The sequence below is a fragment of the Diplotaxodon limnothrissa genome, linkage group LG20, assembly GCF_057381915.1.
Source record: "Diplotaxodon limnothrissa isolate DT_005_m linkage group LG20, D_limnothrissa_male_GT1.1, whole genome shotgun sequence".
Classification (NCBI taxonomy): Eukaryota; Metazoa; Chordata; class Actinopteri; order Cichliformes; family Cichlidae; genus Diplotaxodon; species Diplotaxodon limnothrissa.
In genome coordinates, this window is record NC_140615.1 from 11,761,838 (window position 1) to 11,785,922 (window position 24,085).

General features: G+C 40.9%; 1 protein-coding gene across 1 annotated transcript; it reads right to left on the minus strand.

Moving 5' to 3' along the window:
• Window positions 1–3,359: 3,359 nt before the first annotated feature.
• Window positions 3,360–23,498, minus strand: clcnk (chloride voltage-gated channel K). The gene is given in 20 exon segments (XM_085344151.1): window positions 3,360–4,000; window positions 4,239–4,325; window positions 5,878–5,958; window positions 6,570–6,640; window positions 7,041–7,171; window positions 10,912–11,128; window positions 11,416–11,526; window positions 11,677–11,746; window positions 12,332–12,484; window positions 13,941–14,025; window positions 14,240–14,341; window positions 14,639–14,723; window positions 16,730–16,855; window positions 17,381–17,456; window positions 19,225–19,302; window positions 19,424–19,563; window positions 21,098–21,226; window positions 21,368–21,499; window positions 23,361–23,471; window positions 23,474–23,498. Coding segments are annotated over 20 exon segments (2,049 nt in total). The 3' UTR covers window positions 3,360–3,961.
• Between the last annotated feature and the right edge of the window lie 587 nt (window positions 23,499–24,085).

Sequence of the window (24,085 nt, forward strand, 5' to 3'; positions counted from 1 at the left end):
GCAACGGGTGAAGTGTCTTGCCCAAGGACACAACGACCGAGACTGTCCAAGCCGGGGCTCGAACCGGCAACCTTCCGATTACAGGACGAACTGCCAACTCTTGAGCCAAGACTTTATTTATCCCCAAGGGGCAATTATGTATTTTGAAACTTTTTTTGGAGATCTGAAATGTAAATGTGCCCATCTGGAAAGCACTTTGGATTAGCTTCTGGGCCCTGTTTCAGGAAGCCGGTTTGGAAAACTCAGAGTGAAAAACGACACTCACGGTTGAGTAACCCCGAACTGTCCAACTCGGAATATTCCGTTTCAGAAAGGCTGATAACAATTAGTTCAGTCAACGCGGAGTTGCTTTAACCCCAAGTGAAGCGCGCGGACGAGGATACATAAAGCCCTGATAAGCGGAGCACAGATTAAGCGAGTCACCATGGAGACGGAGGGAAAGAAGGCGCGGTCAATGTATTTCACAGCGCTTGAGGCCGAAATTCTGATGGCAGCATATGCCGATAACATGCAAATTTTGCGGAAAAAAGTAACACAGCCACAGCTGCAAAAGCATGCATGGCAAAACATAGCCGACAGAGTCAATGCGTGAGTGTTAATTTAAACATTGATCGAGGGATTTCCACCCATTTAACACGTTATTTTATCATATGTTATTTTATTTGTTATTTTATACATTTTATTTTGTGATGTGATGTGAGCGCAGGTGCAACCCAACAGGCCCCAAACGTTCCTGGCAGCAAGTAAAAATGAAATATAAAAATATAGTCCAAACAGGTAAGGTGTAATTGTATTATGAGCCATAGTGCTTGGTCTGTTTGTCCCATGTAAATCAATTGCAGTTAGAGGCTACATTAATTTTCTTTCTGTAAGCACTTATTGAAATTATCTGAGCACATTACAAGTACATATTTGCTTACTCTGTATGCTCAAATGTGACCCGTTATAGCCAACAGAAAAAAAGCGGAGGCCCGAAAAACAGGTGGGGGTCCTCCACCACCACCACTCACAGAGGCTGAGCAGTTGGCCCTCAGCCAAAACATTGGGCGCCCTGTGGCCGAAGGCATCTCTGCGGGGACATCCTCTGAGGCAATAACCCCGCAAGACACAAGTGCCTACATAAGGGGTAAATTCAAAATAATACATGATGTGCATACATCCTTTCTTCACAGTCACCTTTGCAGTGCGACACATTCATTTGATAAACTCTTTACCATAATGGATTATTTTGTAGTGAAGTTATTTTCCTACTGATTTTGCCTTCCCTCAGGCTTGGTTGTCTTTGAGAGCATAATGACAATGAAGTGTAAGGTGATTGGTATGTTTGTTAATTGCCATTTGGTCCCTTGTAAGTTATAAGTGACCTGTATAAACCTCATATTCTATCAGTTGATGGTGGTGGTGTACTGCATCTGGTGCAGCCTCCTGTTGAGCCAGACCAACATGCAGTTGTGAGTAATACTCCACAGATTATATGAGTTTACAGTAGAACAGCAATGTTGTCTATTTCTTTACTACAGGAAAATAATGAAGAAACATTGACAGCTGTTACAGAGGAGGAAGCAACAGAGACACTTTATGAGGTTTACATCTTTTAATACTTTGTGTACAGGAAATACAGGCGACCAATAAAGCCAGTTGAACAAAAAATCTGTTTATTCTTCTTTCAACATGTTGAGGTGATGGGTCAAAGGAAATGATTGTGACATATGGTGTCTCTGACTGCTCTTCCATCTTGTATGTCCGTGGGAGGGTCAGGATGTTCATGGTTTGGATCACTGCTGATGTTTGGTTCAGAAGGACAGTGTTCTCCTCTAATTGTGGCAATGTTGTGAAGAATCACACATGCCACAATAATGTCACATGCCCTTTCTGGGGTGACCCTGAGTCTTTGCAGGCACTGGAACCGGGCCTTAAGCATTCCGATAGTCATTTCAATTCTGGCTCTTGTCCTGCAATTAGCCAGATTATATCGCTGCTGTGGGCCCGGTTCAGGGTCAGGGTAAGGGGTAAGCAAATAGGGTAAACATGGATACCCCCTATCACCAAGCAAGTAGCCAGTGAACTCTCCTAAGACAGAAGGGTACACTTCAGTTCAAATGTCCCTGAAGCAATTGGTCTTTATATATTTTAAAGTATTCTCAACTCACCATGTCCAAATTTTGTGCTCAGTGTACATTCAAGGAATATTTGTGAGTCATGGACAGAGCCTGGCCACTTGGCTTCCACATTTGTGATAATGTTGGCAGCATCACATATGATCTTCACAGTGCAGAGAACACAAATTAGCATCCATTACTATGATGAAATAATTTGTTAGTTTGACATGCTACAGGGAACTATGTACCTGTACATTAATGCTGTGGAAAGACTTCCTGTTCACATAGTCTCCTTCATTTACTGAAGGAGCAATGATTGGAATGTGAGTGCCATCTGTACAGCCAATCACGCCTGGGAACCCTGAAAATAAATGTGCAATTTAAGTAGTAGTCCAAGTATCACCACATCATAAATTAAGTTTCGTTCATCCTGATACCTGCAATTTTGTGGCATCCCTCTTTGATAAATCTTGTGGGTCTGTGACCGGGGAACACCACAGACGAGTACAGGAGACGTTTCAGTGCAACTGTAACATTCCTGACTGCCCGACAGACGGTAGCCTTGGAAACGTGCTCAGCGTCACCAATATTATACAGAAAGCTCCCGTTTGCAAGAAACCGAAGTGCAATACAAATAATATGCAATGAACTGAGAGCATGTCCGCGATGTGTCACATGCGTAATATATGGCCTGAGGATGTTATCCAAATAAATTATAGATTGTGCTGAGAAACGGTAACGTTCACACAGAAAATCATCAGGTAATGATAAAATGTCCAAACGCGCTCTGATCACTCTCTCCCGGCGGAGAGCTCTGCGGAGAATTTGGGCTTCACGATCTACTGGCTCTTCAAGGAAGTGGCACGCCATGTCCGACACTTCCTACTGTCAGGTTTCCGACAAAGGGGCGGAGACAGTCAGGGTTAGTTGTAGTAAACCTGCTAGGGGGCAGGTTAGCTTCACGGAGTGTGTCGTCATAGTGACTCACTGAGGCTTCATCTGAACTCGCTTTGTGAAACCGAAAACCCAGAGTTTTCGTTAACTCAGGGTATACTTACTCAGTTTTTCCACTAAACTGGCTTCCTGAAACAGGGCCCTGTTGTTTAAATGTGCTGTGGGCTGTAAATAAAACAGACGTGACTGTCAAAGGTTCAGACATTTTTCATAGTGCATGTTTTGTTTAACACAATTCATTGGGCTACACACTGAACTTGGAGGATAGAAACAAAGTATCTTATCATATATTGGATTGATCCGCCCAGTTCTTTACCAAAGATACACTACACTGATCCCTTAAAAAATGCCATAAGCAAAAAATAAAAACAAAAACATTTGGGTGTATTTTCAAGGAAGCCTCATCTTGCAAAAAGACCCCCCCCCCCCCCCCCCCCCTCCAAAGGGAAAAAAAAAAACATGGCTGCCCCTGGGTTATTATTTAAGATGCATGGTCACATAACTCAGTTGCGCCCCACAGGACCTAATATATACTGAACAGAGACTGACTGTTATTACTTGTATACATTTTAAAACTGTTTTTCTTCTTATTAGCACTGGTTAATATTCTTTGTGCTTACAATTTTACTGTGAGACAAAGTGCAAAGCAGTAAATGAGACTGTGTGCTATCTGCTTAATGGACGAGATCCTTCTAATTACAAAAATAAAAATGAAAGATAATAGGCTCTGATAAATGTTTTTCACAGGAGTTTGCAGGTGATAACAGTATAGTTTGGTGTGCAAATATTGTTAGAGAAATTACATCATTATTAAACACGTTGAGCTAATCAGGCAGAGACGGATACATGTTTATTTAAAATACATTTTGATAGGATGTGCTGACGTGATGATGTCGCTGTGATGTCGCTCAGATTTCTTTGGCCAAGTCCTCTAATATCCTCTTCATCTGGAGGAGAAAAGGGAGAAGGAGGAAGAGATGGAGGTAAGGAACAAATGAGACTGCTTTGAATCCATAAGTAGCTATTTTCTCCCAGCGCCCTGCATAATTTTAACAAATCCATACAAGGACGTGGTCTCGTGTGCACAAAGTAAAGCTCATTTGAGGAACATGGGAATGTGACAAAAACGTGCATGTTGAAGGTAACATCTGTGCATGGGTGAAAGTACACAAAAACACTCCCTACCTCTGGCCACGTGATAAGCCCGACCAGCTTTCCTTCGTCTGCAACAAACAAGGTTTGGGATCCGAGTAAACTCAGTATACTGTGGGCCTGAGAACACGCAGAGGAAAAAAGGGTTAATGGAAGCAATTTCTCAGATGAGATCATAAATATTCATCTGATGTCCTGGAAACTGCAGGGTTTTTGTTGTTGTCGCTGTTTTGTTTCTTCCCCGCTGTTTTGTCAGATACGTTGCAAAGAAGACTTTTTTTTAAAATTATATGCCCTGTGGATGAGACTGTCTTTATCTTCACATATTTAAGTAACTGAGTGTTTAGAGTGTTTTTCAGCCATCTGTTGAATCTAATTTTAATTTGCTCTCATTTGGCTTCATTTTTTGTCTCTTCCAATTTAACGAGAGAAATATCTTGCTCTTTATGTGCTAGGGTAATGTAATCCAATAGTATCTGTCCACTATCATTTGTTAAGCAGTGTAGTGGGGGTTATTATTTCTGAGAACAGCTGCCTTCTTATTTAAAAAAAAAAAGTCTAGCAAGTCCCCCAAAATAATTGCATATTGTTGATCAGAAACACAAGGATTTGGGTTCGCTGTGTGCAATTCAAACATCTACTTCACTCTAATTGGCTACAAAGCTTTTTGTTTGAGTGTGCAGCGAGAGAGGGAGAGAGAGAGAGCACCAGTTAACAGGGCTTTTAACTGTTGGCACTTGGTTGCTGGTTGTTTGATTGGTTTGTTTGCTGTGGGTATAAAAATATTTTGCAGGAAAAAAGATGGTGACAGCAACAAGGAGCAGGCAATGCCAGAAGGTGGAGGAAGTGTAGTCTCCTGTTGCTGTAGCAGCCGATGAGTCAGTGAAGCACACGTGCCACAGCCTCTGCTACAACTTAAGGTTTTGTGAGGAAGGGAAGAGGATGCTTTTGCAACCCAGCAAGATAAACCCTCTGCGCAAGCTGCAAGTTCACCTGCCAGAGACAAACCTGAGCTCACAAAAGAGATTCATGATCTCATGAGTTTTGCTCCTTGCTTGAATAAAAGTGTTGTGCATTAAAAAAAAAAGGTTTATTGTATTTATATTTGTGATCTAATCATCAAAAAAGTGAGATTTTCTGGCATTCTGACTGCATTCTTTTTAGGAGAACAACAGCAGAGAGAACAGGTGGAGAGAGATGAAGAGTGTGGCAGATGGTTGAGGCACTCTAAGAGCTAGTGGAGAGGTTCAGATAGACAGAGATAAAGAGTTAACACAGTTCAGTTTATCCATTCAGAAAATTTGCTCATTACTTAAGAGAAGCAGGAGATGTGAGACCAGATAGGTCCATTTTCAGAGACAGACTGCATCAGTGTTTTACTCATATCTAAATATTTCAAAACTAAGCTAGCTCCAGTTGCTTTTATTTTCAATTTCAGTCTGTGCATAAATGGAATAAAACAGTGAATAAAACAGCTCATTAGTTATTAGCTTTTTCCAACTGATTATGCTATGCTCTGCTAACTGCCTCCCGGTTTGTGCTTTGGAAAGTGTGCATCATCCTCCAGTTCTCAGAAAGTGATAAACAGGATTTCTTGCAATTGTTGGGCCAACTGTTGCTTTAAATCAATGACTGGTAACGCTGCCAGTTCCATTTAACAAAGAGCCCCTACCTCCTGAACAGTGTTGTGAGGTGATATCACGATGGAGGTTTGGTAAATGCAGCATCCTTCATCCAGATGTTTCTCCGGACTCTGCACACACACATGGTTTTCAATTGCTCATAAACATGAATCAGTAATTTGGAGTAAAATGCAACTGAAATATACAAAATCAAATGTTTATTTATTCAAATTATAATCGGTTAAGAAAAATATTCATGGTATAAACTCAAGTCAAGTAAATGCCTTGATTGGTTTTATATTGTACTTGCATAACAACACTAGAAACTAGAAAATTTTAATGTAAGTTTGTAATTACAATACAGTCAACATTTTGGGCAGACATTGTTTTGGAGTTTCACAGCTAAGCACGACCTGGAATTAATACCAGTAGGTTCCATTTTCTTGAAAAACTGATTTCCTACTTTTAACAGTTTATTGTAATCCTCTAAAAAAATAAAATAAAATAAAGTATTTTTCTGTGAATAGAAAATCCTTTAAAGTGGATGTGAGTTGTCATGAAATGAGCTCTTCCATCAGTTCGCAGTCCTGCCAGCACATCCTACTTCAATCATCTTTTTTTTCCAGCTGTTTCACATTCAGTCAATGTCAAATGGATTGCACGGACACGCTCTTCTTTTTAAACGGCTGCTTTTAAAAAAAAAAACCTCAGTGAACTCTCTGTCTCCATTCAGCCTTTTCACCTCAGTCTTCCAGCGACGCAGGAACGTCAGCAGCTCTGATCGCAGGACAAACCCCAGCAAAATCTGTGACTCTTCAATAAAACAGAGGAGAGAAAAATCAATTTTCTTTGCCACAGTCGGTGCTGCAGTTTAAAGTGCGCGCAGCTCTCTAGCGGCTTTGAGTCATCTGTTCCAAACACAAAAATTTATCCGTGCAACTGCTGCCGAAAGGCTCAGCTGCCCAATTGATTATTTTCTCATAATTGTCACCTTCTCGGGGAAGCACTTTTATGAAGCTGTACTGCTGCAGCCTTTAAGATGGCTACAACTTTTCATCATTTTATTTTACTTTCAGTTGATCTTTGTGATGTCATACCTGTGCGTGCGCTTTAGACCAGCATGTATGTAAAATTTAAAAGCAATAAAATGAAGAAGAGATAATATAGGCAGACTATTGGAGTGAATTATGATCAAATACATTTGTCCGCTCACCGTAGGAGTCTACCACAGGGATTTGCATTTCAGTGCTGGTTCTGACAGCTTGCTCAGCCTCCACTGGCCCAGCTGCTTTCTGAAGCAGCACCGATTTCACCGCAACCTGTCCGACTGGTGTGGATGGAAGCCTGCAAGAGAGATGAATCGTGTCACACCTGGAGAAAAAGCAGCAGTGCTTAAATTAAATGATCAATTCTGAAATTGCATAATAGCGGCTGCCAAATGATAAACAGGAACGCATAAAGGAGAACTGCAATGCTCTGCTTTTACTGATGAATTTGGATCACTTCCACCCCTCATACTCAGGAAGCATGTTGTATAAGAGCTGGTTGGAAGTCAGACAGTACAGCTGCTGCTGTCAGGGCAGTGATATAGAAGACCTTTTGTTATTCCAACAACACTTCATCTGACAGACATAGGCTGATCCATGCGTGGTCTGAACTTACCAAAGTGGTGTCATGATATCTGTTAGTCCTGTGTGATACTGTCGATTTCGGTATCGATCTGATTATTAGTTAACACGACAAAATACACTTTTCAGCCTTTATTTATTTTGAAACTGGGTTTCTGGCACTTTGGGTCAACTTCTGCTGTTTAAACGTGCTATAGGTTATAAATAAAATATATCTGAAAGTGTGACAGCATTAAGCATGAGAAAGCATTAGCCCTCTCAAGGCAGGCGTTGCCAATTTGCAACACTTAAAAACTAACAACCTGATTACGCCACATACATATTTTATGAGTTTTTTTTTACTCAGAAGTACCACTGCAGGACTTGGTTGTGCATTAGCAACTAAAAACTTAATTTGAGCCTGAGGGTTAAGGGCTGATATCCTGTGTGGGTGGCAAACAGATGATGATCCAAGTATAGACACATAAATCTCTGTTAAATCTGAGTTCATTTGGATTTTCATTCTAATTACAGTTCTAAGCAGATATATGATTACTGACATTCATAGCCTCTGTGCCCAGTTTCCAGATATTGTCAGTGTGGGTTGTCATGATGAGTTTCTGTTGTGTTTTTTGTGGCTGACTTGGTTAAAAGATTAAATTCATTGTTGTGAGTGTTTTGATTCTGATGGTCGCCTGTGCTCCTGGGAATCGCCTGGTAATCAGTTGTATGCGAGACAGGTTTGTTGATTGTTGATTGGTTAAAACGTTTTGATGCATTCTCAATCATCCAGGAAAGTAAATCTCCAAAAATTGATTCTGTTCATCTGGACGTAGCGTTTTGTGGGAGAAACGTTTCGTCACTCATCCAAGTGACTTCTTCAGTCTCAGCTGACTGCAGGTTTCCCCAAATCTTATAAACATCCAGAACACCCTGGATTTCGTTGAGAAGGTGAGAGATGTCATTATTGAGACAGATGAAACCATGGTCTCGTACGACGTTACATCTCTCTTCACTTCCATCCCAGTCACGGAAGCGTTGGAGTAAGAGATTACAGGATGACCCCAACCTCAGCAACAGGACCACTCTCAGCATCAACCAAGTGTGTTTGCTTTTGGAACTGTGTCTTCATTCCACCTACTTCACATACAAGGGTCAGTTCTACAGGCAGAAACATGGGTGTGCCATGTGCTCCCCAGTTTCACCCATCGTGGCCAATTTGTACATGGAAGAAGTGGAAAAGAGGGCTTTGCTATCCTACCCTGGAACACCACCAAGCCATTGGTTCAGATATGTGGATGACACCTGGGTGAAAATTAAATCTTAGGATGTACTACATTTCACGGATTACATTAACTCGGTGGACCGACACATCAAATTCACCAGGGAGGATATGAAAAGTGGCAGGTTAGCCTTCTTAGACTGCGAGATTTCCATCAGTAATGGGGGACATCTAAAAGCTGACATTTACCGTAAACCTACACATATGGATCAGTATCTAAGGTTTGACTCTCATCATCCACTGGAGCACAAACTGGGTGTCATCAGGACGCTACAACACAGAGCGTACACCATCCCCACTGACACAGCGGCCAGGGAGGCAGAAGAACAGCACATCAAGAAGGCCCTGAGTAAATGTGGTTATCCCAGCTGGACGTTTGTCAAAGCTGGGAAGGCACCTAAAGAAAGCTCCAGCCGATCCAGGAGAGAAGGACAACCGCTGCCCAAGCGAAAACCTGTAGTGATCCCATATGTGTCAGGAGTATCGGAGTAGTTGAGACGCATTTTTTTCTAAACACCGGGTCTCTGTGGCTTTTAAACCCCAAAACACGCTGCGCCAAAAATTGGTCCACCCCAAGGATCGGGTCCCCCGACACAAACAGAGTAACATAGTGTACGCCTTTAAGTGCCAGGAGGAGCGCCAGGATTTATACATCGGGGAAACCAAACAACCTCTGGCGAAGCGGATGGCACAACACAGAAGAGCTACCTCGTCAGGCCAGGACTCTGCAGTCTATTTACACCTACAGGCCAGTGGACACTCTTTCAAGGATGAGGATGTACACGTATGGACAGGGAGGAACGCTGGTTTGAGCGCGGAGTCAAGGAGGCCATTTTCATGAAAAGGGAAAGACCATCTCTGAATCGAGGAGGGGGCCTAAGGGTACATCTTTCGCCATCTTACAATGCTGTGATTGCAGCCATTCCCCAACTATACTGCTGTGAAAAATGAAAGGAACTCTTTCAAAACACATCAAAAAGTCGTGCTGGATGCACTGATATGGACTGGATAATGTGCTTGGAATGAAAGTAAGGAAATTAAAATACAACCTACAGGGGACTGAATTCAAAGACATACCTAAAATCAAAGTGCAAAAATGTTGCAGCAGGCTGGCCCATTTTGCACAAATTTCATTGCAGAAACTAAAAATGGTGCTCAGTAGTTTATATGACCCCCACATGCTTGTATGCAAGCCCGACAATGTTGGCGTGTGCTCCTAATAAGACAATGTCTGGTGTCCTGGGGGATCTTCTCCCAGATCTTGTGCCAGTCCAGATTGCCTGTACTGTAGAGGTTTGAGCATCCCTCCATGAACATGATTCCCCAGACGATCGCTGATTTACCGCCAATCCGGTCATGCCGAATGAGGTTAATGGCAGCATAATTTCTCCAGATCCTTTCACGTGTGCTCAGGGTGAACCTGCTGTCATCTGTGAAAAGCACAGGATGCCAGTGGTGGACCTGCCAATTCTGGTATTCTATGGCAGTGATCATCCTGTTCTGTCAAAGGAGCAGACATCAGTCCTGCTAATGGTTTAAGGACCTTCTACGGTCCTGTCAGCTCTCCTAGGGTAACTGCCTGTCTCCTGGAACTCAATAACACCAAAGCAGCTAAAACTGATGAACAACCTGACCCGATCAATATCCCAGACGTTCAACTAACTTGATGCTGTACTCTGATTAAAAAGTCTTCCCATAATTTTTTAAGCAGTTTATATACAGCCATACATAAAAGTGTTAGTTGTATGATTATTTACACTTTGGTTGGCTTCCTTATAGTTTTATAGTTTCAGTCATGGACTGAAGTTTTGTTGAAACTTTTGATACTCGGCATAACTTCAGAGTCGGAGGATCCAAACATCAACTGATGAAATATTTCACTGTGAAACACTGTTTGAAAAACAAGCTTTGAACAGCAATGAGAAAACCTAAAATTAACTAAAACAAACTTTATATTTTATTAATATAAACTTTGTATTCAGTTTTTTTCACATTTTCACACATTTCCCCATTTCTGGCTAGAATTCAGTAATAGTGTACATTTTCATGCCTTATATATTGATATGACTTTCTTACTAATATAATGTTATTACACACACTGCTCAGCTAGATGCAAAAAACCCACAATCAGCACCAAAGTTTACAGGTTTGCAGGTTTACTACAGATTGTCAGACGGCCTTTTGTGTTTACTTACTGAGGACTTGCCTTCTTCAGAGAGGGAAGGTGTGGGAGCCTCTTGCTGATGGACAAGGCATCATAGAAAGATGGGCGTTGTCCAGAGCGTGACAGGGCGTTGGCCAGCAGAGTCGCCAGGAGGATGGGTACAGCATGCGTGAACTGACCAGTCAACTCTATAGCCACGAGAACTGGGGACAAAGTGTGTGTGACAGCGCCAGAGAAGGCCGCTGCACCTAAAGCAGACCAACCATACGATGCACTTTGAATTGTTGCTTTGTTAAATTTAATGCCACATTTCAGCAAATTTACTTAAAAACTTAAAAAGTTGAAAGGCATGATGATGATAGAAATTAACTTATTAGCTAAAACTGGGTTCAAATTGTAGCTCTAGGAAAATGTTTAGCAAAATTTGAAGTAAACTGATTAATGCAGGCAAAATTGTCCCTTTCAGACATTCAGGCAAAAGTCAATGCGAGTGTAAAATATTAGCACCAAACTACAGCTGGTCAGGTTTTTCTACCAGCAAGTGCGTAGCCTCCTGGGTTTACAGAAGCCCACTGCTGGCCTGGAGTCACTCCAGTGGAAGACAAATAAGCGGCTCCTTCCCCAATCAAACGCCCAATAGCTGCCCCTGGAAAAGAGAAACCAAAACGACCAATAAGAAAGGGTTTCTTACTTAGTAGCTTTGCCATGTTAGGAAAAAGACAGCATTTCACTCCTGCAGATGGGGGATGCAGTGAGACGGACTTGTTATATTGAAATTGAAAGTTGAAACACTCACCATAGATGAACACTGGCATGAAGTATCCAGCTGGCAGAGGCAGGGTGCAGGCGAGGACCAACATCCACATCTCAGACACAACACACAAAGACACAGAGCATCCAGAGGAGTCACATCAGGCTGTGTTTGCACTGCTCTCATTTATGCACAAATGATTCCATTATGTGCATTTGCGTTTCACATTTAAATGTAGAAATGAGAGAACTGCTCATTGGTTCCTGCTAAAGTGACTATCAGAAGCTGTTCTCAGTGTAGAAATTTTCTTTTAAACTCATTTTCTTTTTTGTGCGTTTCCAAGGTGTTCTGTCTGCTTCAAACACAAATGAGAAGAAGAGATGTGTGGACACATAATGGGACTGATTAAAACCAGTAACTGGGCTATTACTTTAATAGCTGTTAAAGGTCAAAAACCCATTCTTTCCACCCGCAGTGCTGGTATGACTGAGCATCAAGCATCACAAGACATTTCATCCTCAAAGGTTAAACAGCCTTTAGTTTGCCTATTCTATTGTGAAAATGTCAGTTACTGTATTCCAATTATGGGTCGCTGTGACCCAGCAGAGAGGAACAAGAGGAGTCGCAGCCGAGTTTGGTGCCTTCTTAGGATTCCTAGACAGATAAAAAGATGATTTCATTGACCTTTGCATTCCTGTACCTTCATGAGCAGAAAGAAAACTAAAGAGAAGTAGACAGAAGTCCCTGATGAGCTCCACTCCAACAAAGGCTGCAGCTGCTCGGAGGTGTTGTGGGATTGTGAGGTCCACTGCCTGCTATCCAGGAAAGAAGTGAGGAGCTCCTTCATGGTGTACTGATTAAAAGATTAGTGATATTAGTATTACTACCTCACATTATGAAACAAAAACAGACTGATGCTAACATTGGTCCTCATTTACAAAGAGTGCGTTTGCACTGGAGCTGGGCGGATCGATCCAGATATCAACAGCAACGCCGGTGTTGGTATCGGATCGATACTTTGTTTCTATCCTTTAAGTTCAACATGTAGGAATTGTGTTAAATTATTTTCTAAGAAATAAAAAATATAACTCAATCAGGCATTATGAAAAATATCTGAACTTTTTCGTGTTGACTGTCACATCGATTTTACTTATAAACTATAGCATATTTAAACAGCAAAAGCTGACCCAAAGCACTTTATAAAAAGGCACATTTGCATTCCGGGTCTTAAAAACCTCAGTTTCAAAATACACGAAAAGCTGAAGTACGAGTTTTGTTGTCTTCTCTAATTACAGCCACAGATTTAGTGGCTGTTAAAATCAGAAAATGCAAATTCACGATGATTCATCTCATAACTCATTACACGCTGCTCTTCCCTACATAAGCTGCCATTAAGTTAAAAGTATCGATATCAGTGTTCGTATCGGGAATTCTGGCCCTGTATTTGGTATTGGATGGATACCAAAATTTGCACACAAATCTGCATGAAAACTGTGTGTACCAATATTTTTTAACATTATTTTTTTGACCTTTATTAGATAGCACAGTGGACAGCAGGCAGCAAAGGTGGCAGAGAGTGGGGAAAAACAAAGGGCCTCATGTTCGAGCTGAACCAGGGCTGCTGCCTAAACTGGTAGTTTTTCATGGAATAATTAAGCAGTGGCTCATCAATGCACATGACCGACATTTTCAGATGCACTACCTCTGCTAAGAGCATTTCTATGCTGATATTCATTCTGATGTGATGGTGATATTCAACAACGGCATCAATTAGCGTCTTTGCTAGCTTAATGGGATTATTATGATTTGAAAAAAAAAAAAAAAAACAGCAATCAGAGTCAATCAGAGCTTTTTAAATGGAATTAGGAAACAAGAAAGTTTCTTCTTTATGTTAGAACTGGGAAATTATTCAAGAAGCTTTGCGCCAAAAATCTCAGTTATGAGTTACTGAGATAGAATTAGATATTGTGAGCTGACACCCTGACAGAAATAAAAGTGAAATAAGCCTCTGTGGTGAGTGTAATAATGTCTAAGGAAGAGCAAAGTAATGACAAACACAAACAAAGTGTTTGAGCTTGTAATGGAGTTAAACAATCTGATCAGGCTCAGATCAAGTGTTGGAGTGAGCGGTGAAATTGTTGCAGACTATAATTGTGGATTAATAGTTACAATTTATAGGAGGATGAGAGCAACGCAGCATACACGGGAGTGACTCAGAATAAAGTGCATTATAATGAAGGAACATTCAGACGAAAGCAACAGCGTGACTCACTGCAGTGTTTATGTCTTTAAATGCTGCTGATGCCCACCTTAGAAGCCATGTAATGACCAGCAAAATGGGGAAACGTCAGTGATGCCAGGAAGAAGACAACCATGCCTGAGTACAGAGCCTTCCTGCAAAATACAGGCATTTGGTTCATTCCATTAGCTTTTAAAATTGTCTGTCTGACTTCTAAATAACCTGAAATGTTTTCCTATCTACTCTAGTCCATGCTTTCAGGGGTTTAAAGTGTGTTACTCGACAAATATTTGCTTCTATCTGGAAAAAAAGGCAAATAAGTTGTCAACCAGATTTTACAGCACAATTCAGGTTGCAAAGAGCTCTCACTCTGTCGTCAGCATCTTGGCGAAAACTGGGTTTGTTTTAGTGAAACGCAGGATCCACCTGTGGCAGAAGAGGTAGCAGCAGCTCACAGCCCCACACAGCAGCCTGTTTTCAGACAGTGACACAAACCACAGTGAGAGATGAGAGGCTAATTTTAATCCAGGCAGCAACAGACTATCGGAAGTCATTACACTTGGAGAAGTCATGGGAAGGAAAAGGAGGAGGAGGAAATGGTTGAGATGAGACTAAAAAAATTGGAATGCTAATTGGTACAGCAGGAAAAACAGCTGGTTTTCATTGTGACTGATATGAATACGAATGCCAGAAGTCAGGGATTATCTGTCAGACAGAGAATAAAAGAGGACCTGTTTGATTATGCAGATACTGTCAAAATAAACCTACCCCAAGAAAGCAAACAGCAGAATTTCCAGCGGGTAGAAAGGTAAAGCATCGGGGAAATTAGTTCTGAACAAGGCCTGGAGAGTCTCTGTGGACATAAAACAAATTGCATCACTTCAATCTTCCCCACAGCCTTTCAAATTTAATAATCCCTCACATTACTGAACTCAAAATGTATTGGATTTTACAGTCTGCCAGCTTAAATGCTTCCAATAACTTTGCCAAAGTTGATGTTTGACACGGCGAGTTATTATATAGCTGTCAACATTACTGACAACAGAAAGAAATAAAATCAGAATTTAAAAAAAGAAAATATTTCATTTATTAAGGATTTACTTCAACATGAGACATCTTCATGATAAATACCATGAGAGAGATGGAGAGTCTGTTTATGTCAGACAGTCTGGCACATGGGTTTCTGAGAGATCCATGTGTCAACATGATCAATAGGCAACTGAAAAAGCTGCAGTGACATACATCTTCTGCCCACTGGTGGATTATTGGTGCACTGCAGGCAGTAAAGGAGCTGCTGTCATGTAGACAAAGCAACAGGCCACACAGTCTCTTCTTTGAATTCAGGTGTTTTCAGCCCAGTTACCACAGGCTCAGAAAAATCAAGCACCTATCCACGCAGTCTGCTTTTACAAACACTGGTAAGAGAACAAGTCGTTCTGCAGAGCTCACTGAATTCCAACGCTCCTCCAAAGTGGATGCTGGATGCTTAAGTGGAAGTGAATGCTGATCAATGTAAAAGGAAAACATGCTAAAAAAGCAGAAAGTAAAGCCAGACAATGCAAATAACCAGGAGCCACTAGGAGTGATTTTACAGAAAACTCTGGGAGTGGATAGACTTTGTGGTCGACCTGGCAAAGGTCAAGGGGTGACTGAGACAATAACTATAAAAGGACATGAGCCTAGAGGGAAACGGGTGGGAAAAGCAGTGGGGACAAATCAGGGATGACAAGGGAAGTAGAACCTTTAGCAAGGCACAGGGGACAAACATCTATGAAAATAAAACAGGAAGTGGCAAGACGAGCAACACCAAACACAGAGATTGAGACGGGCAGGATGAACTGAAACAATAACTTAATATAAACAAAACCAGGAAAACCGAGGGAAAACATAAAGCAACTGTAAACGGTAAGTATTAAAATAACCAAAACTAAGAGATCCTTAACTTAGAAAAACTGGGACAGCAACCCAGGACCATGACATGATCAGCTGTCAATGGTACTACTGCACAGTGGAAACCAGCGTCACCAAGTACTAAAGGCACACAGTGTAAAAAAAAAAAAGAAGTGTCCAACGCTCTGCTGACTCAGTAACTGCAGACTTCCAGATCTTCTCTGACATTAACATCAGCATAAAAACTGTGCGGTTGGAGCTTCATGTCCTGTGTTTCTACAGCTGAGCGCTCATGTAGGTGTAGCGTGTAGGTGGCCCAGTATAATCTAGGACACATGTTTAAAATGTCATTATTTTCCTACGCAGTTGTTGGTGTTAAGTGGTCCAGCTTTTAAAAAGGAAATAGCACAGTGTCCTTGTAAGTCTGACTTCAGTAAAATCTCAGCTCTTCAGTCATTATCATCATATTATCTTGGCCTTGTTGCTGTGAGGAGCTGTTACTGTGGCCTGATTATTGAGCTGTTAGCTGCTGGAAAGCAAGTTTATTACCCTAACCCTTCCCTGCAGGAATTTGGTGTTTGGATCCAGTTTGAATCAACACGCTGTCTGGCTGTCTGGTGGAAGGCTGTGGATAATTAATAGATTTGGACCCTCTGAACCACTTACTCGACGTACTGCTGAACATTTTTCTCTGACATCTGTTTCAGCTCCACTGCCCCAAGCACTGATACAGAAAAACAAGGCGCGCATTCATATTAAGCTTCTCATTTTAGAATATTTCGATTTTGATTGAGTGAACTGTGTTCTTCTTTCTTTTTTTGGCCAATGCAACACAATAATTTTCCATATTTGGAGGGAATTCCTTCTTCTTCTTCTAGGCTTTATTTGGCTTTTTTTTCTGTGACTCTAAAGTAAACCCTCTACTTCTAGACTATTAAAGGAGTGAGTGGTGTTTAGTGCATCCATCACCTCCATCTCCACCCCACACTGCTAAAAGTCGGAAGGTCAACGCCCCACAGGCTGCTGAGAAGAAGCATGGGCAGTAATGCCTCAGGGCGAAGTGAGAGCTCATCACCTCCACAGAGAACAACACACCTGCAGGGGAAGAGGAGCAAAGACACAAAGGAATAAGGTGCAGATGACATTTTGCATGCGACGGCAGTAGCCCTTTCTACTTTAAACAGTACAATCTTTGGAAGGCTGTAATAAATAGTGTTGTCTGCATCTATGCCAACAGAAATAGGGGTATATTTCAGGTGTTAACAGACCCCCTGCTGTTTTATGTAAATTGTGACATTTTGAGCTTATCCTTCAAGCACAAACCTTTGGCAATGAACCTCCAGCAAGGATGCAAAAGAGAAATGGAGGTAAGAAGATCAAAATATTAGGCGGAGAGGTGATCAAGGGAGGAAGAGGTGAGGGAGGAACATATACAAACACGATGGGGGACCAAATAGGGCTGAGGGAGGATAAAAGGGAACAGCAACTTTGTGAAGCATGCAAAAGGGAAATCAAAGGCAGAAAAGAGCATTACCTGAGTAACTGTGCGAAAAACAGATTTGCTGTGAGCAGATACATAAAAAGTAAAAAAAAAAAAAAAGCTCAACCTGGCTTTCTCACCGCCAATGGGAGCTCCGAAGCAGCTGGCTACCCCGACCCCGGCAGATACAACCAACATTTGTCCAGCTGCTTTTTCCTACAAGAAACACATGCTGTAGTGTGTGTGCTGTCTCTTTTTTCAGACTTTTATGCTTTAAAGAACGTAGCAGGATTTCATTTATTGTTTTCCAGAGAAGCATTTCACACCCCGTCTGAGCCCATCTGAGGTCCCTTGCTATGATTCAAATAACATGGCCTCCAAACAGTGGAAGAATCAAACACAAAGCTCTTAACATTTAGACATCACTCAGGCCTTAACAAGCATGTAGAGCCTATGTTCTCTTATTGTGTTTCCTGTAAAGATGACTCTGTCTTTACTGGAATTATTTCAGTCCTTCGATGTGATTCATTTTTTCTGACGTGTCAAAAGCTGCAGTTCCTCAAACGGCCACTCGTGGCTGGCTCCAAAAATGAGTCGTCCTCCATAGACCATCATGTTAAAACGCACAAATTTAAAGTATAAACCAAAAATGCTTGCAACCTGAAACAAGAAGCAATTTTAGTTTTTATCGCTAATTTTCTCATTTAGGACAACTGCATGAGGGTTGAAGTTTGCATGATTTGCTTATGGCAGCTTTGGCTGAGAGGTGGAAGATGACACTGCCCACTTACAGCTAGAGCAGCGGTCCCCAACCCCCGGGCCTCGGACCTGTACCGGTCCGTGAGTCGTTTGGTACCGGGCCGCGAGAGTTGAGGCTCAGGTGTGAAATGTATGGTTTTCAGAGTTTTTATCGGTTTTCAGCGTTATTTTGTTATCGTTTTTATCGTTAACTCGGTTTTCCTGGGTCTTTTCACGTGTGTTATGAATAAATCTTCTTTTTTTTTTCGGTACCGGTACTAGTTTTATTTTGTTGTATTTATCCGCGACACCTTAAAGGCCGGTCCGTGAAAATATTGTTGGGCATAAACCGGTCAGTGGCACAAAAAAGGTTGGGGACCGCTGAGCTAGAGCATTTTGGAAAGGCTTCACCTCAGCACTGATCTGGACCTCTCAAAAACATTTGCGTCCTTTTGAGCATTTTTAATGGAATTATCTGACAAATAATGGGCTGCTGTGCGATTAATATTTCTAGACTGTCCAGGAAGACTGTAGACAAGTTCTAGTATTATATTTATGCATCACTTACTTTTATTTCACTTAGCACTTATTTCAGCACTTTCATTATCAGGTATCTGTTACAGCAGTTAGGCTTTGATCTTAACCCAAGGATTAAATGTGTTGCAATGAGGTAAGCAGAAAGAGATGAAGATGACAAATAGATTCTGAGTCAGAATTATTTGTCCAAACAGATTAGGGGTCCTATTTACAGCAAAATGATGACATCCAGTGTTCACACTCCTTTTGTTTTTTACTAACTTCTAAATCTCTTTTAGCCACTAAATGGATTTATATAGCACCTTTCCACTTGTGCTGAGCACTCAACTTTCTGTCTCACTCAACTGTGTCATTCACCCGATCAAACATTTATTTAGGCCTAAGCTCACGTACTGCTTTGGAGACAAGTAAAAGTTCTGTATTTTGTGCAAAGACACTTGGATTGGTGGACTGGAGGGGTCAGGGATTAATCCAATGACCTTGTGATTGGTAGATTACCTACTCTAACACCTGAGCTTCAGCTGTGCCACTAAATCATCTCTGGCTTTGTTTGCCTGGTGTTTGGTACCTGATGTGCAATATAAGGGGTTTATCAAAGCTTTTCTCTTTTTTTTTAACTGAAAGGTTGAATTAAAATGTGCTTTATTTCTAACATACACAGACTGTTTTAATGTACAGCATCCTTTTTAGTTACTTCTCTGTGCTTTACCTTCTTATCACGTTGTATGAGAGTGCAGAGATTGCTCAGGTAACCTCCCACCATAGTGGAAAGATGCACAAATGGACCCTGATGTTTCGAGGTAAATATACAGAACCGTCACAACAAATCAGAAAACACACCATTAGCAAAATGATTACATTACTGCTGCGCATTCTGAGTAACAAAAAGACATGCTGAGTCATCTTACCACTTTGCCCAGGAAAACAGTGCTGCCAGCAGCCAGTGTACAGATGAGGCCCAAGAACTTGGAAAACAAATTAGTGAGAGACAAATAATGCGGCATTTCAAATCCCGCCAACATGGTTCTCACCTCTGGTATCCCTGAGCCTGAGAAGATAAACAATTGGGAGTACAAGATTGAGTTTGAGGTACAAAAGCAATCACAAAGGCAAAAAAGACTATTATAGGTGAATACGCAAGAATGATTTTTGAATGATTAAATAGAGGGGAACGTCAAGGCAAGGATTTCTTTGGGACTTAAAAAGACCATCAACACAAAACAGGCAAGCTGAAGATGAACTGTGTTTCAGTATTTGATTGTAAAGGCTATATCTGCACAGGGGGATTTTGGTTGCATAAATCAAACCAATTTCTCCTTTTTTATGGTTCAGCTGAGATGTCTCCTTGTTTGCTTTGTTTGCAAGTAAGAGACCAGAGGGACCGCTGGGCTACAGTACAGAGCTGCACTGCGAACGGTGGACAGATAGAACACATAGTCCCTTAGATATGCTTTATCCTACATCCTTCATACTTCATACAAGATTTCTGAGACTGCTAATATCATAGTTGACTTCTTCATATCTCATTTGACTGTTTTTCAATACCATTTATTTTAGATAGACAGAAAGACGTTTTCAAGAGAAAAAAAGTGGGTGATGAAAAATGAATATTCACGTTCATTTGTGCTCATTTATCTTTTTTCTAAGACTATAATGAAGATAAAAAGGTTGAATGTCCTTTCATGTTACGGTGTGGCCGCACAAAATCACCTTGGATAATTAGCCTTTCTAATCTTATGCCGTGTTGTAGCCAAACACTACATAACTTCCACGGTAATGATCACTTGTAAGTGAATGAATGGCAAAAGCTTGCTACTGCAATACTCATCAGCTCACACACATCCACATTTGGTAGAGACTCAGTGTTTGCTTAGCTGTCACATCTAAAAAAAACTGGTGCTTTAAAGCATGGGCTCACAATTTTTCCAAGTCTGTCTTACAACAATAATCAGGTTTGCATGTAAATATATGGAGAGTTTTTCGTGCTGTAGTAGTTCCTGTTGTTCACAATAATAATCACTTTCTATTGACTTTTAACCCTGTAACAAGTGTTTGAGACCTCTATATCATTAGTGTTATTGTTTTGTATGTTTATGTTAAAGTTGAATTAAAAGTATAAATAAATAGCATAAATAATATAAATACATTCGAGTCTGAATCTAGAGGCATTATGAGGCGTTGATGATATGAGTTGTAAAGAAAAATCAAGTCTTTTTAGTTATAAACATCATCTTTGGACACAAATAGTTTTGCTTTTTTCTTTCAGTTTTGACATGGACACCTTTGTTTTAGGTAAGCTTGTTGATTAAAAATGTTCTCACAGAACTAAATTGCATACTGAAGAACGTTTCAAGGAAGGGGTGTTTTCTGCTAGAGCTTTGTTTGTAGTGTGTGGTGACTATCCCCCAAGCCACAATCTAACTAAGATAGATTTGAGACCTAAAATAAAAACTAATTCCCTCTTTCTTCACCTGTGGACTTGGACGGTTGCAATGCCATGCTCTCAGAATACAGAGAAAAGCAGCACAGCCTGTGAAAAAACACCTGAACTAATCATGTTTCCTGCTTGTTGCTCAACAGACCTGTGGAGAAAGGACAGATGTTGTGGGAGAATGATGATGCAATGGCACAAATACATGCTGGGTAAAGAGTCCAGCAGAGAAACTGCAGCAAAACATTTCCTTCCAGCATCGTATAAAGCCACTGGTGAGCTGCAAGAGACACGAGAGAGAAGCACTGATTATTTGTGTGCTTTGCTTACTTAGCTTGTGTGTGTGTGTGTGTGTGTGTGTGTGTGTGTGTGTGTGTGTGTGTGTGTGTGTGTGTGTGTGTGTGTGTGTGTGTGTATCCACCTCGCAGCAGCTTCGCTACACTGAGGTCCATGAGGAAACTGAGGATGGCAGTCAAAATACCCAGAGCAGCGTAGCCATACCATTCAATCCCACACACTGTTCCCAGACAACACCTCAGCTTCAACAGCAGCTCTAAGGAAACAAAAAGGTTTAGCATGTCAGAGCAACAGCGTTGTGCTGAGATGTTACAGAGGTGGTAAAGTTAAAAGGTAAAGTTCACAATTACTTGGAAAGCTGTGGAGCATTAAAGTTTTACATTTTTCATCAGATTGGATTCAGTTCAGTTTCGATTCAGCAGTTTCCAGAGCAGGTTTGAATCTTTTAGGTTAGTTTGCATTGTTTGATTCCAGCCTTCTAGTTGTTGCCTTTGAATTAGATTGTACAAAACAATCTGAAAATATAAACACTTGGGTCACAGTCGTATGAGCACCCCAACGTATTGAACATAAATGATCATATTAAAAATAGGCCAAAACTAAGGATATTTTTTGTCTTCATCTTGTTTTGTTCTACTTTTGTTTGTCCACTTGGAGTTAACCTCTTAAATGGTAAATGGCCTGTATTTGTATAGCGCTTTAAGCTCCAACGCCCCCTGATACGGGGGCAAAAGGCAGGAGATCAGGTAGGCTTGGGGCTTAAGAGGTTAATAATAATAATAAGGTATACTTTATTGATCCACGTGGGGAAATTCCTCTCTGCATTTAACCCATTCCCTCAGTGGTGTATCCTGGGGTAATCAGTTGTTTTGGGTCTCACAACATCACAGACCCTCGCTCAGGTGAGCCACCCGATGGTGATCAGGCCTTGACTTGCATACCAGTAGCTACCAACGGATCAGCCCTCTTAATCCACAGCCACCTTGTGGCTTTCTCTGCCGCTTCACTCACAGCCTGGATGGCATTCTTTTTGGCTGCCCCAGCCACACCCAGCCAGCAGAGGACTTTGCAGTGATCATCCTGCAAAGCCCCTGGATCGCAGGAACGCCAACGATACCGACCATTGCCCGGGCCTTCGGGCAGCTGCTGACGTGTTCTAGGGTGCCTCTTCCAGAACACAGGGGACAGATTTCCCCCACACTTGTGTATTCAACTATGGAGCTGTGCACAATCCTTATTTTTTTCCATTTGTGCAAGGCTTGAGTCAGATAACTTAACTTGAAACAACACCTACAGAATCGCATAAGCTAATATTGAAGTAAGCACCCATCAGAACAAACACTAATATGTTCAAACATGCTGTACTTGAGTAGAACTACAGACACTAGTGCTAAAAAACACTCCAGAAAAAGCTGAAGTACTGATTTAACCTCTTTACTCAAATAAAAGTGAAAAAGTACAGGATCTGAAATGTACTCAAAGTATAAAGTAGCTCTTTGGAGGATGTTTCTACCACATATATTTGTGTAAAGGTAACAGGAATATTTTAGCACTAGTATTTGTACTTCTACTGCAGTAAAGAATGTTTTTACTTACTTCAGTATTAGCACGAGTGGTTCTGTAGTTGTTGTTTCAAGTTAAGTGACCTGACCCAAGCCTTGCATGAATCTAAAAAACAAGGATTGTGCGCAGCTCTGTGGTTGGATACACAAGTAACAATGAAATCAAATGACAGTTTAGTATAACTGAAATAACAGAAGTATAAAAATATAATATGAAAGTTAAATCACCAGATGAAATATAACAGCAAACGATTATACTTGGGTATGAGAACTGAATATTAATAAGATATCAAATCAGTAATTAGGTTTCAGTGTTGCACCCTGTCCTTAGAGCAGAAAATACATATTTAAAAGATGTGATAATATCTTATCAATAAACTCTGTTATTGAGTTCAAGATTCTGATCAATGTATGACTTTTCAGATTGAGGTCAAACCAAACTGGAGCTCCAGCGTAAAACTACATACTTGATTAAGATTGCACATGGCTGCTCTCAGATAGATTGATTGCATCAGTATTGATCAGATTATAACGATTTTCCAACGTCACTCTGACCTTTGACAACAGCACGGTGCCGTCTGCATGGTTTCCATGGATCCGAAAGGAGCGGGCTCTTATTATGGGATGTGTCCGATTGATTTTCTTGCTCCCAGTTGTTGTTCTCGCCATCCGCTTTACTCCTTCGAGGCTCATCCGGGCTCTTCATTTTGCCTTGAAGTGTTTGCATTGCAGTGTGACTAATGCAATTACTAATAAGCTGCTTGAATGAAGATAAAATACTTACATGTAAGACAAGCAGACTTACCTTCAAGCCCCAATTGAAGTAGTATGATGTGTTACAGACAAACGTCTGTGTGTAGTACGTACAAACTGGTAGCTGGTTGTCAACTGACCTCTGTTAATGTGTTATTATTAAGGTGATGGGGCAGTCACGGCTGAAAGGGTAGCTAATATTAACTCTTTGGGGGAACATGGGTATGTGCCCTTCATTTGTCTGGACGTGCATGATATTCAGCTTTTAGGTAAAACAAAATATGCTTAAAATACATGTTCCACTGTGTAATTTATGAATTATCTGATAACTTTAGCTATTAAAATCTGATAAATTTAACTGGCTAAACTAAAAATTGCGATTTGTTATATATATTAGATATTCAGTGTCTATTTTCCAAGGTCATAGAGGACTTAAAATTGTAAAATGAATGATTTTCTTTTTTTTTTCTTTTTCAAATAACTTAATGGTCCGACTTTTAAGAACAAAAACAGAATATTATATTATA